The 19,077-nt window shown below is 42.5% G+C and overlaps 1 protein-coding gene across 1 annotated transcript in view; it reads left to right on the plus strand.

Annotated features, from left to right (window-relative positions):
- Positions 1 to 10,417, plus strand: part of LOC108549902 (serine-rich adhesin for platelets) — a 157,877-nt gene extending 147,460 nt beyond the window's left edge. Inside the window, exons 10-11 of the mRNA XM_017903472.1 lie at positions 8,383 to 8,492; positions 10,387 to 10,417. Of these exons, the coding sequence (XP_017758961.1) occupies positions 8,383 to 8,492; positions 10,387 to 10,405 (129 nt within the window). The 3' untranslated portion in view covers positions 10,406 to 10,417. The remainder of the gene's footprint in view (positions 1 to 8,382; positions 8,493 to 10,386) is intronic.
- The last annotated feature ends 8,660 nt before the right edge of the window (positions 10,418 to 19,077 follow it).

Below are 19,077 nucleotides of genomic sequence, written 5' to 3' on the forward strand. Positions count from 1 at the left end.
CGCGGAAACAGATTAAGAATTTATCATCCATTTTTCGAACTAATAATCCCTACATTCCTCTACGCTCATTGCTCGTGTTTCTCCGAGTCGTTTTCCCTACGATCGCTCCGTTTATTTCCTACACAAGCGACGCAAATTCGAAAACCGCGCCAGCCGCCATTGTTCCGCCGTCCGCGACAGCGGCGCCATTTGCGCATCGCGAATATTCCGTTGTCCGTGTTGCTGGTGTCACGATCACGTTGTTTTAATATCCGCGACGACGGCGTCATCTACGCGCTGCCAGTATTTCTCTGTCCGCGATTGCGACGCCATCCGCTCGCCATCGTTATTTTAACGTCGACGACGCTGGCGCCGTCTACACGCCGCCATTATTTCGTTGTCCACGACGGCGGCGCCACATTCGGCCGGCCATTACTTGATTATCCGCGACAGCGGCGCTATCTGCGCACTGCGATTATTTTATTCTCCACGACAGCGATGCCATCTACTCGCCATCATTATTTTCAGTGTCCCCGACGGTAGTGGCGCCTCTGTGCGTCGCCATTATTTCACTGTCCGCAATTGCGAGGCCATCCACTTGCCGTTGTTGTTTTAATGCCGGCGCCGTCCACGCGTCGCTATTATTTCGTTGTCCGCGACGACGGCGCCACATTCGCGCGCTCATTACTTGGTCATCCGCGACAGTGGCGCTGTCTACGCGCCGCCATTGTTCTCCGCGACAGTAGCGCCATCTGCGCGCCGCGTTCTCGCTTCCGGTCGTGCAATTTCGAAGCGGACTTGAAGGCCAGAGATCGTACGGGACGCGGCACGTGCATTACGTAAGGCAATTCGCTTTCCGCCGTTTGCGGGACGCCTAGAAACCGGAGAAATGCAGCGCGTGCTCGGTCGAGCCGCTGCATTATAACCGGCACTCCGTTTACCGGCAGACTATTTTCAAGCTGTGATTTTTAGAAATATGGGTCAGCCGCGTGCTTCCCACTCTCGGTGTGCACAACGTTACGGCACCGCGCCGCGTACACGCGCAATTTCGTTCTCGCTCGTTTTGTTCCCAATCCTCGCTCGTCTCGCTTACATTTTCTCCTATTTTCGTTCCCCTCGTTGTTGCACCGTTACGAGATCACAGGGTCCGAGGAGCGTCTTCGAGCAGGCACTCGTCGTTCGTTTCGCGTCGATGAGACTTCACGATGCCACTTTTACGATAAGCCACTTTCTTCTCGAGTTTTGCCGATATTGCAACTTGGCTTCCAGTTTCATTGCTTGGAGCCTGTCCTGGCTTTTGCGCGATGAAATTCGGTTGGTATAAACATTTTTTCACACGTCAGTGCTGTATCCGGGATACTTGGAAGTTTGTGCTTCGATGGATGGATTTTTCAAATTTTTATTTATTTATTTATTTATTCATCTATTCCACCAACTGTACATTTCGCGATGCTTATCGTGATTGTAATATTAGGGTGCATAGTATAGTTTTTTACTCTCTCGTTCTTGTCGCTACGAGATCCACTGAATTATGAGACTTAGCGATTCTGTATGTCATACTAATGTAATATAATGTATTAAAAGTACAGGTAGGCGAGAACTTTAATAACTGGTAATGTTTGGCAAATTTTGTTAAACTTTGGCAATTTGAAATATCTAACTAAACTGCGTTAAATTAAATTAAACCACACTAGACTGTAGTTTCCGTGTCTCGTATACTACACGTTGCAAATTTCTCCAATATACTCTAAATTTACCAAAAATGAGTAGATATTTTATACAGAAATGATTATTATTTTGGGAATTGAAGATTGCTCTTTGAAAATAGGTAGAAGGTAGTCCTACCATCTTCAATTTGTAAATGTTTCTTGCACAACGATTCAGGAAATACTCCTCGATGATGCGAATCTTCTGTCAATTAGAGTACGTTACGAATCGATTCTGACTGTTTTTGAAAGATAAGTTAATCGTTGAATAAGTTCCCATAAATCGAGCTTCACGGCAGCTGTGAGATTCGAAGAACAATCGAACGAGTCCCAGTGTATCGATAATCTTTATAAATCGCACGACGAGTGGAATTATCATTCCCGCGCTATTTTTAATTCCCATAGTGTTTCTGCGAGGTGGAAAAATCGACGTAACTCGTAAACTCGAGATTATCCGAGCTCCCGATAAATTCTCAACATTTGTTCCGATAAAAACAAAGAAGCCCGGCGTCTTATACATTAAAGATGAAATCTCGTGCCGGTGCCGAGGCGAAACGACGCTGAAAAACGCACGACGGCAATCTCGCGGCGGAGTAACAGAAATTAAATCTAATCAATATTATTCAATTACACTTACACAATCGCTGGAAGAAGCTACGTCGGGGACGAAGCAATTGGCGCAGAAACCAAACGGCTCGTTGCCGACTTATTTCGTTTCATTACAAAACCACTTTCTTCCTTTTACACCGCCTCGTTGCAAGACATCCTGTGCATCAGAGATCAAGAAGAAAATCTCATTCCTGGACGATCCCGGCTCTCTCTCTGCCGGGGCTCAGAAAAACCCAAGCACCACTGAACGTTAATTAGAACCGCTTGAACGATCGTTCGACGAGGCATCTTGGAAGAAAACGGTGCAGCAGTCGGCGCGGAAGAGGAAAATAACTTTTCCAGCGACGACAGCCGCGACGCGATCACAAATATGGCGGCCTAGGTAGCTCGACTATTTTTAAAGCAGCATTTAGCTTTCGCCTACGGCCTGCCGACTGGCTATTTTTCCCTCTCGTCTCCTTCTTTTCGGTTTATCCTCTATTACTTTCTCCCCCGCACCCTCTGCCACCCTCTCGCTGTCTTCCATCTCGCTTCTCCCTCGGCAATCGCTCGCCCCCGCCCGTTCTCTCGCCTTTTCCGTAATATCTTTCAGCTCCTATCCCCCGCGCTGTTATTTCTTCTAGGCTGGCAGCATGCCGTGGAAACAGACGGATCTTAATCTCCGCGAAGCGGCCGTGTCCCGAGGAAAGAAAGGCTTCATTTCTGTCACGGTTATTTACCTTCCGGGATTTATCGTCGATTTGCTAGCCGGGAACGCGCGACGGAGACCATTCGACGGGGAATTTTTCTCAGAGTTCACCAGCACGTCGATTCTCTTATCGTTGGGCCCTTTGTGATCGGGCAATCGGACTTCCGGCCAATTTCAGGTGGCTCAGAGGTATATCGCCGCGATGATCCGGTAAATAGCTCTTCTGTATGAGACAGTTTTAAATAAATTTCCATCTCGACTGTGGTCGATGTTCGAAGTTTGTCTGGCAGAGCTGTGATTCAGTTTCTATAGAGTGTGTCGTTCCTGAAGATGAAATTTTTTATTTTGGAAACGTGTTAGGAATCTTGCTACACCATGATTCGCAGATAGCTCTTTTATGTGAGACAGTATGGGAGTCGTGGGAATTTGATTTGGCCCAGATCGTATATACGGGCGGGAGTCGTGGGAATTTGAATTGGCCCAAGTCGAATATACGGGCGAGAGACGTGGGACTTGGATGTGGCCCAAATCGTATATACGGGCGGGAGGCGTAAGATGTAGATTTGGCCCAAGTTTTTATTTTGGAAACGTGTTAGGAATCTTGCTACACCATGATTCGCAGATAGCTCTTTTATGTGAGACAGTATGGGAGTCGTGGGAATTTGATTTGGCCCAGATCGTATATACGGGCGGGAGTCGTGGGAATTTGAATTGGCCCAAGTCGAATATACGGGCGAGAGACGTGGGACTTGGATGTGGCCCAAATCGTATATACGGGCGGGAGGCGTGGGATGTAGATTTGGCCCAAGTCGAGTATACGGGCGAGAGCCGTGGGTCCTAGACGGGAGTGTCACATGGGGGTGTGATACTGAAATATGAGTATAACAGGCTCGTAGATGGCGCTGAATGTAAACATCACTGGTCAGTCAGGCTTATGGTTAATTTTCGCAGACGTTTACATGCCTTAGTTGCGTGTTATTCTTCGTCGTGTTCGGACGAAATGGTTCGTCGTGTGACCGACTGTGCTGTCGATTATGGCACCCGCCATATTACTGAAAGCGTAAGGTAAGGGATTAAATTAGTAATTGCCATTACGCGTAACTATGGAAGGTAGAGAACACTGTTCAGCTTCTCAGTGTCCATGACGGAGCTGTTTCCACGATAATCGCAGGTCCCGGTGTTTTTAATGTAATTAAATTGCCCATATAATTCACGGACTCGCTGCGTTTCTATTTTCGAGACGGCACGATGATGTAACCGGTGACTTAATACGCCGCGAATCCAGCAAATCGGGACCACCTGATGCCAGATGAAGAGATTATCATGTTGCATAGACGGAAACGGCCTGCGTGGACCAAATGATCCGCAGATAAATTTAGCAGATTAGCCGCATTAGCCCGGATTGTTGACCCGTAAGGCGCCCATTCGTACGTTGAACTCATTCCCCGGAATCCACCAAGAACCTGGTCAATGTGAAAAAGCCAGATCCTTGGCGTTTTAAGTCGGATTAGGTGCTTCACCGAGGAGCCGAAAATAAGGATGAATTTTTGTCTTAATTTAATTCTGGAATTTCATCTTCACTCACATATTCGTGGGAAAAATATTTTTTTGCTCCAATACCTGTGTATTAAATTGTGGAATTTATCTCTCGTATATATTTCTTGCGTAATATACACGAGAAAAATATTTTTCGCGTATCTCGGTGAATAAGGAATATATGATAATTCGCAAGTCGTTATTTTGCATCTCACCTGTCATTAGTGTAGTTTATATTCTTTTCCAGCGTTGTACGACTATAGCAAAACGTAGTAATTCGATAATCCAAATTTTATAGATTTTATATCAATTAAGCTTGTATATCTCATAATCTCGAATTCCAATTCTTGTTTTCAACCACATTTCCGATTTCTTTAATTTCTTTAATTTAATTCTCCAATAATCGTGTCCAATTCGCCTCTGTCGTCTCGCTGTTTCTAATTTTTCGTGTATCCCCTGTTCCAATTCCGAGTCCAGCATCGGTGGAGTTATTTCAAGTTGAGAACTTTTTCTGCTAGAGTCAGATCTCATTATCCTCGGTTCTATTGCCTTGGAATAAGATTATCAGCAGTTAGCGCCGATTCTCGTCTGTTCGCCATCTTCTCGCGTACCTTTCGCAGGTAATACCAGTTATACTAATACACCACCTTACGAGCAATATACTACACCGCGTATATTATTATCATCGACGCGAAAACTACAACTGCTATATTAATTCCTGCCAACTCGCAATCAGTCCGTCCGAAGCAGCAATTTAAAGCTACTCTTGTTCCCACTGACAGCGTAGCACGCGATTCTACGGCCGAAGCTCTCCGATACCCGACTAAACTACGTTCTACGATCCAGTGGAATTTCTCCCGAGGAACTGCTGCGAAATTCCCTTCGAGTCTACCTCTGTACATCCACCGTGACGTAACGTCCGTACGTACCGACGCTACAAATCTTCTCGCCATCGCGAAACGATTTTCCCGGAGTGCAAACACGAAAATTTCTCCGAGATACTCGAAGATACGAGTTGATAGCGGAATTCGTGCGGTGCTCGGGAAATCCGCGCGAATCTCGACGCCTCGCGGTGCTGGATCGAGGCTAGGCGAAGATCAGGAAGCGTTTAAGTCGCTTCCCGGAGAAATAAACGGAAGGCGATTCCCACAGCGGGGTTTCCACTGCGTCGAAACGTAATTCAGCTCGCAAAGTGGCAGCGGTTTAAAATTAGGCGACGAGTTTCACAGCGGATTTCGTGGATCCAGCGACCTAGAGGCCGCCTCTCTTCGCTCTGGGCCACGAAGAAAATTCACCGATGCTCGTCCCACTGTTGTTTCCGACAGCTGGCAAGCTTCTAGTTCGATGTTAGGTCGTGGGTGTAACGTGGTTGACGTGACGCAACGATGACGCGTGTTAGGTGGTGCCGATGTATCTACCGAGTCGTGTGTCTGCTTTTAATTGGAAGGGTTTCAGTGGGTGTTGAAACATCCAATTCCGCTTCGTGGATTGTAACAGGAGGACATTGCTTTGGATTTTTCAGAATCTTTATTCGTTTCCGAATTGTTCACTTTGACTTCTATAGAAGCTCCTAATCCTACGTTAGGTGGGATGAGAGTATAATATGGCTAATGGGAGGCTAGGATGACAGTATGTTAGGTACACGTGTTTGGTTATAATTGGAAGCATTTGATTGAGTATTGAAATAATAGGATGTTGCTTTCAATCCGTCAGAATTGTTGATTTTGATTTCTAAGAAGCTCCTAATCCTAGGTTAGGTCGGATCAGGGTAATATGGCTAATGCGAGGTAACGATGATACTATGTTAGGTGGTTTTCATGTATCTATTGAGTACACGTGTCTGGTCTTAATTGGAAGCGTTTGATTCGGTATATAGATTGCTTTCAATCTATCAGAATTGAAGGTTTTCATTTGACGTTAGGTCAGATGAGAGCAATGTGGCTAATGCGACACGATGTTAGGTGGTTTTGACGTATCTACCGACTCATGTATCTGGTTTTAATTGCAAGAATTTGAGTGGGTGTTGGAACATTTAAACTCGCGAATTGGAACAGTTGGATGTTGCTTTCAGTCTTCCAGAATTATTAATTTTGACTTCTAGGTAGCATCTAATCCAACGTTAGGTGGGATGAGGGTAATATGGCTAATGTGATGCGATGCTTTTAATTAGAAGGGTTTCAATAGGTATTGGAACATTCGATTTCGTGAATTGCAAAGATAGGATACCGCTTTCGATTTTTCAGAATCTTTATTTATTTCTGAATTATTCACTTTGAGCTCTACGCAGCTTCTAATCCAACGTTAAGCCGGATGAGGGTAATGTGGCTAATGTAACGCAATGGTAGCATGTTGTTAAGTAGTTGTGATACTCGCAGACGTATTTTGATACCCGAATATTGCTAGTTTAATTGGTCAGGGAGCTGAAACAGTAAGTGCAGGATTGTTGGAATATTTAATTCTTCGAATTGGGGTATTCAGCTAGATTTCGTGCAGTATATCGCAATGGTGGCCAAATTGTGTTTCATGAGCCAAAAGTGGATCTCGTGGACACTTAATGCGCCTTTCAGACAGCGTCCCAAGTTTCTAAACCTTCTGCCAAAATTATTAATATTTAATTGATAACAGGTTTACAGACACTTCCTGTATTACTATCTCTACAGACACCTTACATTCTTTTAAAGAAACAATTTAAAAAACATTAGAATTCTCCACTATTAACTTATAAATAAAACTATGAGATATATAATTTATATTTTTATAGATTATTTTCATGATCTATAAATCTATATCAATTACATATAAAGTTGGATCACCATTGGAGTATCGTTCCGAGTCTTCCTCACAGAATATTCCCCAGAGTTCTGCATACAGCGATGATTCGTCGAAGATGGGTAAATTAGGATGCAATATGAAATGCAATTTAGGTGTGGGCGGTTGAGGAAGATGTACCATTACGGTACGTTATCGTTTAATGTAATATCGCGAGAGTTTATACGCGCTGTGGGGACTAACAAATGGGCGTGTGTGGCGAGCACGTCGCAGCGGAGGATTCGGACGTTGAATGGCGACGGGTTGTTTGATTTCCGAGGGAATATAAACAAAGAACGACCGGCAACGATCCGAAGCGAGAACGAACTCGTGGTATTGTATTGGACGTAGGAGAGGAAGTGCACAAAGGAGAATTCGTCACCGTCGCCACGTGCTCACTTCTGTTTTAGACGCAGTAGTCCATCCACTCATCTCTGCTCCCGATTACGATATTAGGTAATTCAATTACAAGTATGGCGGCAGACGTCAACGTACGCGTGAAACATCTCGCAATCTCGACAATATAAAGGCACAAATTTATTGAACAATAATTTATATTCGCAATATTACAAGAACATTTATATTAACCCTCTATGGGCCCGTGTAACTTTCAAGTTACATGCTAATGTATGGATATTTTATTAAATACTGCATTCAACGTTATCGTCTTCATTACTCCAGTTCGCGATTTTTCTTTCGATATATTTATAATTATTTTTAAAATACCGCCCGTGGGTCCATTTTTAAAAATTCTAATTCTTCTTCATTTACCGGTTATTCGATCATGATAGGTTAGGTCCTCTACGGCCCCCTATGACCTTTTTCTACAAGATGGCGTGGAAAATTATCTTGTCTATCTATCGCACATTATCTTGGCATAATAGTACAAACGTTGTTAATTCAAATTTTCAATATAAATTTGTTATAACAAAATTGTCAAAACTGCTCAATTTATTGGTTGACATTTGTTGATTTTATGTTACAATTCTTATAGTCAAGAAAAATATATATTCGGTCCATCGAGGGTTAAACCTTGGTTCTCTGTTTCTGTTACAGCTCGACGATACGGCGCTGCAGCTCTACAAAGATGGCGACTACGGCGCCTACTTGGACCTCGAAGCTTCCATCAGCGAGCAGCAGGAGGAATTCGAGGGCTTCCAGACCAAGTGAGTATAAGCATTTATCCGACGACCTTGATAAAATTCAGCATACCGAAAAGATTCCGTAATTAATCGTCTAAACCAACGAGACTCTAATCTCCTTTCCGAATCAGCACGATGGTCGTAAGAAGGAAAAGGAGATTACGATCTCGCGAACGTTTACAACGTTATCTCGTTATCCTTTGAACTCGCGCGACATTTGTCATCGCGTGCTAACGTTCCCATTTATATTCGTACGTTGGAAATTTACGTAATGGATGTTGGGCGTAGCACGTTTTATGATTTATCGCTGGTAATTAGGGGAGCTCTGTTGGAGACGAATATTTTGTTTGCCGAGCCTGCGAGATGCATCGGGAACTTGCAGCCCCATCTCCGGTACCTTTGATCCCGCGGGATTCGATGTACTTTACCTAGCCCGTGTTGGGACAACTGAATTATACAGGGAACTGTTTCTAAGATATATGAGCCAACTTTCCGGGCATGTTCCTAGTAAGCGCGAGGACGAAAAGATATCGTGTAAACGTACCCGGAGTTAGCGTCTTTTAACGTTGCGTATTAAGTCGAATAAACTTTCCTACTAGTTTAAGCCGAATATTTCGAGGACCCGTTTAAATTGCGAAGCCGGCTGGCACGAAATAATTTCCACAATTGAGAATAATTTAGTCCCCGGGAACGTGGTAATTATTCCGTCGAAATTAGCTAATTTTTGGCAAGGATGACGAAGGAAAGGGAATGGTAATTCGCGAGTGACGTTCAAATCTCGAGAGGATAGTCAGGGATCCAAGTTGGAGTTTGAAGCAACGTGTGCTCGCTCTCGTAATTCTTGCTACACTTTCGAGGTTATTAAGAGACTCGGAGAACGCAATGAGAAAAGGAACTTCTTGTCAGGGGCCGTGTTAAATGAAATTAAATCAGCACCGCTGAAGCAAGATGACGAATTGTGTACGTATGGGACCGTGAGAGATCGATGACACTGATCCTCGTGTAGGCTATTGACGTTCCTCTGGGAACTGGGAAGAATGCCGCTGAAGGAAAAGTGGGTTTCATTCCAGACGATTTACACTCGTTTTCCACCAAGCATATTTAATTAACTTCGACTTAGGAAGTTAAGTCAGCCGCCTTTGTTTCGCATCTTCCTTCGTTTTCTTTGCCCAATGGCTGACAATGATGTGGAATATGCGTAGGTGAATTTTTCTTTTACTATGACACAGGAGATATTTAGCTTGAAAAATAATTTCGCCATTCCTGTCCTTTCGTTCGAAGCAAAAATAATTTTACATAAACAATCTCAACTAGGACCATTATTTCAAAATTGGGAAAAATGGCACCATCTTTTTACCAAAATTTAGCAAACCGATACATTACTCTTGCAGTAAAGATTCCATTACTTTTAGTTGTTCAAATGCAGTGTTACTTAGACTCAAAACAAAGTGACAGTGGTTTTGGTACGAATAATATTAAATAATTTATGTGGTATCGCACATTTTCCACTGCATGTAAACGTAACTTTACGAAAATCATTTCGTAATCATTCGAAAATAACTTCGTAACTAAGTATGACTAAAAATATTTATAAAGTGAATGAATAAATAGCAAATAGTTTAACACTTTCCAGAATTTTACGAGATAAAACTGAATTCCAAAAAATATTGTTTTCGTGATAGAAATATGGTTATCCTTAATTACTAATATCTAGAATAAATCATAATTATAAATTTACAATAGAAAGAAAATGAAATTATCGAATACATATTAAAACACCGAATAAGTACACGACAAGATGCTTAATAAATATACGTGCTAAAATGTATTTAATCACTGTTCGTATTCATTCTACAGAAATTCATTTACACTGTTAATATTTACATAACGTGATATTGTATTTTCAAAATCATTCCAGGGTTGGAAGGCCAGGTTAGTCGGAAAACCCCTGGGCGATGCGTCAGGCCCTTAGTACGACCATATTTGGTCATGTTGGGGTAGGCATTGGAAAAGGCGTGCAGGGGGTGCATGGTAGGAAGCAGAATATAAAAGAACAAAGACGTTCTGAGTGAGGGGGTTGTCGATTAGAGAATTGCCAAATCAGTGGAGAATTGTCGATTAGAGAGTTGTAATAGAAGAGTTGTTAATTGCCAGAGTTGTTGTTGCTAATTGTAAGTTGTAATAGGAGAGTTGCTGCAGAAGTGTAGGTTGAGAGTTGCAACAAGTTGTAATAATTCATATCTTTACTGATATACTCTATCACTGATAATTTATCATGAAATAAATAAATATATATATACCACCAACAAATCGTCTCTACATATATTACCTGAAGTTTAAACAAAAGAAAATAATTCTCACAATTTGAAAGTCAGGGTAGCATAATTCCGATCGGCCAGAATCGTTTAACGGGAATTAACTCGGCGTTGACCACCGTGATCAAACTAGCCCCCATAAAATCGGGACAGAAATCGTCTACCCCGTATTTTCAATTTCCTACGATAATTATCAGTGCCTGTCTAGTTTCCAGCGTCATCCCTGGTCTCTGTTTCTTTGATATCCGACGACGGCGCGTAATTAGGTCGCAGCAGGATATTATCCGCTTTCTTCTTCCTCTTTTCCGCGGAGTTAACTCGCCGTATTTTTTCCCCGTCTTGTTTCCTCCTTGTCCAGTAACGGGATACCTTTTCCACCTTCTCTGAGCGCGATTCCGACACACACCGCTAGGAAATTGCGCATAGAAGCGCGTCGGGGAAAAGCACGACGCGGATAAGGATCTAGGATTAATTAAGAGGCCAGCCGGAGAGAAATTAGTCTGTTGGTGTTAATTTCGCATGCTGCTTGATGCGCGATCTCTGAGACCTTGACACGGCGAGTGCCTTTTAATAATCGACGCCGAACAACGCGCCCGGTTAATTAATGATGCAGTATCGTAGGCTTAGGGACCCTGAGGGAAAAAGGGCGATGAAAGAGAAAAGAAGGGAAAGCTGGTGGACAGGATGAGAGCTAGGTCCGTCAAAAAGAACAGTCCACTGGTGGGTCTGCCATATTTTCGGCTATCAAAGGGTTCGGAGTACTTTCGAGCGAAAAATTAGAGAAAACGAGAGATAATTCTCTCAGGAAGAGAGTGTCTCGTCGAGAGATCACAGGAAGTCGTGGAGAGTTATTTACAATTGCTTTTTCTTTTTGCGTATGTACATATCCTCGCCCGTGTTCGACTAACCGCTTTCCGTGTATGATTCTATTTTAATAGCGAATATAGTTACCATAATAATAAAATAGACAGCGGCTCGATGGGAAACACGGAATCTCGTCGCTTTCACTTCGCGTTCGCGTTTTGCCAGATTAGATATCTCACCGAGGTACCGTATCCTGTGTCCTCGTAACTTTGATAGTCGTATATCGCACGTGGTCCGGATGGTAATAGGGCTGAAAGGGGCTCGCAGGATCGCTGTGCGCCGATGAAAACGTGCTGTTAATGATGCACGTGGAATAGAGGACGAGTAACGAGGATTTAAATTGAGCTCTTTGCGTTCTTTGTTCTGCTGTCGAGCATAATTATTTGGGGGTTCTTCTTTAAACCGCGAGCTGTTTAATAAAGGGTTTGAGGTTAGGGGTGGGTAGTTTCGGATTTCTGGGTGATAATCTGGGAGAAACTGGCTCTGGAGTAAATGGACTGCTGAGGAAATTCGTTTCTTGATTCGCTTCTGTGTATCAGCAGGGAGTATTTTTAAATCGCGAAGAGGATTCTGGCAATGGGATTGGTGGTTAGGATTTTCTTCATGCTAATTTCGCAGAATCTTACCGAGTAATTGGGTTATGAGACGAATTTTTCCTTTATTCGTTTTCGTATATTTGCAGAGGATTATTTCTCACGATCAAAAGGATTTTTATAAAGAGCTCGAGGTTGGGGTTTCTGGGTGTTAATCTAGCAGAAACTGGGTAAGGAAATTCGTTCTTCGATTTGCCTTTACGTATTAGCAGGGAATATTTTTAAATCGCGAAGAGGATTCTGGCAATGGGATGGGTGGTTAGGATTTTTCTATGGTAATTTGGGGAATCTTGCCGAATAATTGGGTTACGAGAGGAATTCTTTTATTTGCTTTTATATATTAACGGTGGATTCTTTTTAACGATGAAGAGGATTTTTATAAGAGGCTCGAGGGTGGGACGTGGCTGTTAAGATTTTTGTATGGTAATCTGGGCGAAACCGGGTAAATTAATTGGGTTACTAAGCAAGTTCCTTCTTCGATTTGCTTTTTTCTGTTATTAGGAGATTGTGCTGAGGATTATAATAAAAAGTTCGGGATCAGGGGTTGGTGGTTATCTGAGAGAAACTGCAAAGTAATTGGGTTATTAAGTAAACTCTCTTCCTAACCTTGTTTTCTATATTAATAAAATTTGTCAGTGTCGTGGCCCCCAAGAAATATTTTAGATTGGATGTGTAATTGATTTTCCTAATTTCGTGATCTTCCTAAATCAACCAATTTCTTTTCGCATATTTCATAATTGCTATTATTATACACCGATTAACCACATTGACAGTCTCCAATTAGAACCTACCTATATACTGTTAGGGCATTTGTGAGATGTTAATACCAAACAAACATACTTGCCTATCTTTCAAACAGTTCTATGAATATTCCTTAAAGACTATACTTGTGTTTAGTCTATACTAATCCTAAAAGAATTTCACTGTTTTTCCTATTAAAAATAAAGATAATCGCGAGATCTGTTAGGTGAACGATAGGCTCATTATCGATAAGTGACATCCATACATAGAAGGTGTGTCTATAAACGTTGAGAATCCTGTTGGACCACGTGTGAATTAGATCAATAAAAGGGAAATATGAACCGTTCGCTGCACAAATCGATTGACTCCACTCTTTGAAGAATCTTATATATAAAAGGTTACGACTATACCAAGTGCTTTGACACTTAAATTTAAGATTTTTCGAAAAGCGGAGTTGATCGATTTGTGCTGTGGACGGCTCACGTATGTACAGCAAAAGCACTCATAGTAGTTACGAACTTGCCATAACTCCTGAGAAGAACGCTTTCCAAACGAAATTTCCTCGAAGACAAAGCTTACTCCATTCTCGTAGCACTCTGCGCATCAAAGACGACGATAAAAAGGAAAAGGAAGCAGAGAAAAATTAGCAAACATACGAATCATCGTCCTCAAAGTACCCTCGGAAACGTCCCATCTCATCGCCGCAAGAAAAGCAAAGAGAAGCCGAGTGTATACCACTTTAATTCGAATCTAATCTCGGTCCGATCCTTTCAAACTAATTAAACCCCGTGGAGGCGAGTCTGTCGCAAGAAACGACCCCGTTCTTTCCAGGTGTTCCGAGATACCCGCGCGAAACGGAAGACTCCTCGCGATAAGAAGCCGGTTCTTTTTCCAAGCGCGTACCGCCCTAAATCTGTAGTCGCTTATCGGATTCGCGTTAAGACCCGTGCCCCTCCGGTATCGTCTGAGAGCGAAATTTCGCGAGCTATACGAGGCCAGGGGTCCTGTGAATTTTCGATTCTTCCCGTTTCGTGGACGAATCGACCACGTTTCCAGCGATTTCCCGACGAATCCTACGCGTTCGCTTATTCCTGTACCACAATGGCCGCTGAAAGACTCGGGCGAGGAAGAGAAACGGCTCAGGAGAGAGAGTGTGTGTGTGTGTGTGTGTGCTCATTGTGTATAACACACTGTATGCTCGCGAGGGATTGACTTCCTCCTCGCGGCGAATCGATATGAATTACTCATTGGATGAAAATTACATCCTACGAGGCCGGGTTCTCGCGGAGAACTTGTGCAACCGCGAATCCTCCTCGACTCGCCTCACGATCCTCGTGATTGCACGATCTGAATTTCGTGCCACGCTGCACCGGCAGATTTATAAACCGATTGTTCGCTTTTGTTTGTCGTATCGCGTTATGCGGGAATTTTAATTGCGCAGGTTACCGTGTTTCGTTGGCAGACGCGAGGATTTCGATGGTAATTAGCCGCGCGCAGGATTCGTCGAAACGATACGTTTGTTTCTTCTATCTTTTTGTATTTTTAGATTTCGACGTGCTCGTAACTTGCGTGCTTTTGCTAGGTTCTAATTCAGGAGATAATAGGTACCGTTCTCTGCGCGTTTCCTCTGTGCAGCGTTGAAGGATTGTCCTGGAAATTATCTAGCTTCGTCTTGACAGTAGCAATCCGACGCCATTTTTGGGAATTGACGCCATATTTTCGAATAAAAATATTCGAATAGCCAAGTAGATGTATTTTTGAAGAATAGATTAACCCTCTGCTGCCATAATCTTAACCCTCGTGACCGGCATGTGACATGTCCTTTGAATTTAGGCTTGATTTTTGATTGTTTTGGGTATTATGAAAATTGAGGAAAATTTCGAGATCTCTAGTTTGATAATTATACTTATCCCTAGTAACGTTTCAGTGAAATTCCATTTGTTCGACATGGTCAAGGTTCAATATACGTAACAGGATTTGTAGGATAATACGAATTCACTAGTCCTCTCTTCTCTCACTGTTTATTCATTTGTCATTACAATTAGAGTTAATTTTGGTATAACTGGTTTTCGCTATTCATTCAAATATTAATTAATTACTATGTTGCGTAGACTACAATTGGATGATAAGAATCAGGAAATGTATTCGTTTAACCAGACGTTAACTGTGATGAAATGAATTCGAATCAACGCAGTCATGGAACTAGACTTCTTTATTAACTGGAAAAAAGGAAAAAGATAAACGTAGATATTTTATTAACATTGGATACAAAAGTCAAACCTTGCCAATTGTTTAGATCTACATACACCGCAAAATCAATCATCATTCACCTAAACACAAGACACTTATTTTTTCTTTATTTACACTCCCCACTCTTCCAAGATTCCTATACTATCAAACACAAAATCATCACCACGATAGAATAAATAACAACCAATTCTTCAAGACCAGAACCGAAAGAAAACTTGAAATTCGTTGCCAAAATTTCCAGAGTTGCAAGAGTACCATCATCCCCTAAAGCGACATCGACACCATCAACCCCCTCTCTTTATTTTCACCATTATCTCGTTTATTATTCGTAACAGGAAGAACCAACTTCTCACCACTACCTCTCTGCCAAATCCAGTAATTATTTCTTTCCAGTCTTATTGCCTTCACTGTCAATTTCACACAAAATCACTCGTCGGAGCTACCAGACTCGCGACACCTGGCACAGGTAAACATCTCCCATAGCCTCCAACCTGCGTTCGTAGATGCGTGGAAATTGATGCAATCCTGGCGCAAGAAGCCGTAAATATTATCGGAATAAACAGTATCCGGAAGCAGAATTGCAGCGCGTGTCGGGACAGGGTGGTAGCCGGGGGTTGGTTGTCGCGATTAATGGAAGACAGGTCAGACGGGAGAAACGAAGGCGAGCCGTGGTTAAATAAACGTTTGTCCAGCGGTTGCAATATTTGGCAGGTCGGAATTTTCACGAATCGCAAAACGACGTCATACGTTTGCCTCTGTCTCGCGTCCTCTGCCACCTTTTCGCCCATTCTCTTCCGCTACAACGCCACCGAACCGGTCCGATTTTTTCCCTTTTTCCCTCTCCTTGCTCGCCAGAGCCCACGTACACGGGTCGTACGAGGCAACGACACGGTCCGTGGCTCGCCCCCGGCCAAATGGAAACGCGTTCCACGGTTTTTCCGTCCCCGATATTGGCTGAAATTTGTCGACCGACCGTGATGCCGCGCCACTCTGCACCGCGTTCGATAACCTCACCACGACCGATATTTCGCCGGGTTTCTTCCGTCTTCTCTCCACCAGGGGATAACTCGTGGCCTTGTAAACCCCTTCCGGAGAAATCGCCGATTCTTCTTGATATCACAAACCTGGAAACTCTCGCGAACTACGAAGCCGTTTGTCAAGCAGGGAGCCAACTCCGTTCTGTACTCCATTCTGTTAGACTGCAACCATGATACCGGAAGCATCGATACTGTTTTGTTTTAGGTATCTTGGGCCGATATTTTATGAGAGGGAGGAAATCGAGACAAGATTGTTTTGTTTCAGTTTAATTCTCAGCCGAGAGAGTAGGGCACCCTCGACATTGTCGTCGAGGCCCTAGTATTAACCTTAGAGTACTAACCTACGTCAAATTGATTCCTAAGATTGGTGATGATGTACGTCAAATTGACTCTGTATCGATAGAGTTGACTCCAAGTAGAATAATAAATAATAGTGTCTTCATACAAGTAGAATAGACCTCCATTTGAGGATACGTCAAGTTGACGTCATGTTACTGCTAGCGATACAAAGTCGATTCGATTTAAAGTTACCACTATTGACAGGGAGTGAATTTACCATCAATTTACCACTAATGGTAGGGGGTGAATTTTCCTTCAAGTTACCACTGTAAGTTTCTTGGGCCGATATTTTGCGAGGGAGAGGGGATCCAAACATGGCTGTTTTGTTTTAGTTTAATTCTCAGCCAAGAAAGTAGGCACACTTGACATTGTCGTTGAGTCCTTAGTATGACTTTGTATCAATAGAGATGACTCCAAGTAGAATAATAAATAATAGTGTCTTAATGCAAGTAGAGTAAACCTCCGTGTGATGATGTGTCGAGTTGACGTCATGTTATTGCTAGTGATACGAAGTCAATAGTTACCACTATTGAGGGGGTGAATTTGTCTCCAAGTTACCACTATTGATAGAGGGTGAATTTGCCTTCAAGTTACTTCTATTGATAGGGTTATTTCATTAATTTCACGTCACGTTAAATAGTGGGCACTACTGGATAGTTAAATTTATTTTTCCTGTCTTTTCATTTTTCACTATCGATCTGCGTGAGGAAAGGTATCGAAACAACCAAGCACTGTATTTAGAATGTGACTTTGTTAAACTAGTTTTGTATATCTTCTTTGATTATCTGATCAAACTATACTGATCACATTCACGATGCTTTCTTTTTTCTTACAAAATCCATCCCAGCTTGCACTCACTTCGGACTCGTGTGCATATAAATTCTCTGTGTATTATACATCGGTGTATTTCGCGATGAACTGAGTCCACGTCATATTTCATACTCGATTCTGGCAGAGGTTCAGTTTCGGAAAAAGGAATGCGAGTTTTCCGGGCTGGTCTCCGTAATTTTGAGGTGTAACGGGTTTGTCGATAGGATACGGGTGGAATGGGGTGGAGAGTTTCGATGATGCTTTCGATGGCACGGTTGCGCTTGCTAGGTGCTTTAGGGGTTGATGGTACTCTTGTAACTCTGGAAGCTTTGGCGTGTCGAGTTTGTTTTCGTTTATTTCCGAGGTTTGTTTTATTTTTCATGGTATAACTGCTGCTGAACGAGGTGCGTGAGAGCGAGAGAGAAGGAAAGTAGAGGAGGGAAAGGGAAAACGTTTGAGTCCTGGGCCTGGTAGGGGGACTCGTTGGTGAGGCTACCTAGCAGGCCCGTGTCTTAGACGTGGGATATTATGACAGGTCGGGAAATCCTATTTACAGAATTTTTGAAAATCCTCGAATTCTTTCGTATCCCACTCATGGTGAGTGTAAAATGGTTGCCTTGAACGATTTGTTATTTGCTTCATCGTATGATGAGTATAATATAAAAATACATTTATTGTAATATAAAAATCTTGGATCAGTTGTGTCAATGTTTTTGAATTACTTAATTAGTTTATTTTCTCTAGTTCTGTGATATATTTTATTATTATTCCGGTGAAAATTCATTTTCTTTATTTTCTTGTCCAGGCGTGGTTTCGTCGGGGAGTCAGAGAATGGGTATCTTATTCTCAGTTTATTATCATTCAGGTGAAAGTGTATTTTCTGTATGTCGTTTTCTATTTTATCGTGATCGATAGTTTCGCGTTTAGCACAGGGATCTTGGAAGATCGAGGAATCACAGTTTGCCAGGCGAGTATTCGATACCGATCTCTTTGTGTTGCTTTGTTGCAATAGTTTATTTAATCTACTCGTGCAACGAGTTCTGTTATTATTCGAAGAGGATGCAAAGTTCGCCTTTTATTAGACAGTAATTCGTTCCGGGTCTGATATATCGTTTCCTGTATTATTTATCAAGTATGCGGGCGTGGAACTATAATAAATCTTGGCAAGAATGAAATTTCCGATGTTAATTGCCGTCGAGAATTTCCGATATTAGGATACTCATAATATCGTATCACTTGGCACGAAGTGTGCGAAATTTATTTGACGTAAAATAGCGACGTCTCGTCGAATAATTTGCATGAATTTGCAACGGATACGGTGTATTAAACTACTTCGGACACTGCCGATATTGCGCAAATATTGTTTACTTTGTTGACATTTATCGGTGCTAGTGTAATATCGGTCGGTTGTAGTTTGTCCAAGTTCTAAATACCTAAACGAAATCCTAAATTCGCGAATCATACGCGGGGTAGTGCCAAAATGGCGGGAATCGAAGGTTTAATTTTACACTGTGACACCTACACCGTTATTGCGATACTTTTCTATTCCTCGTGACCAATGTACATGATGCAATTGCTGGATTACGGTTTGAATCAGTTGAGACCTCTAATTACGTCAAACAGGAGTTTCTCAACAGTTTTAGCTCACGGTTCTCTTTCC

This window comes from Eufriesea mexicana, unplaced genomic scaffold, assembly GCF_001483705.2.
Source record: "Eufriesea mexicana isolate 0111107269 unplaced genomic scaffold, ASM148370v2 scaffold2351, whole genome shotgun sequence".
Lineage (NCBI taxonomy): Eukaryota > Metazoa > Arthropoda > Insecta > Hymenoptera > Apidae > Eufriesea > Eufriesea mexicana.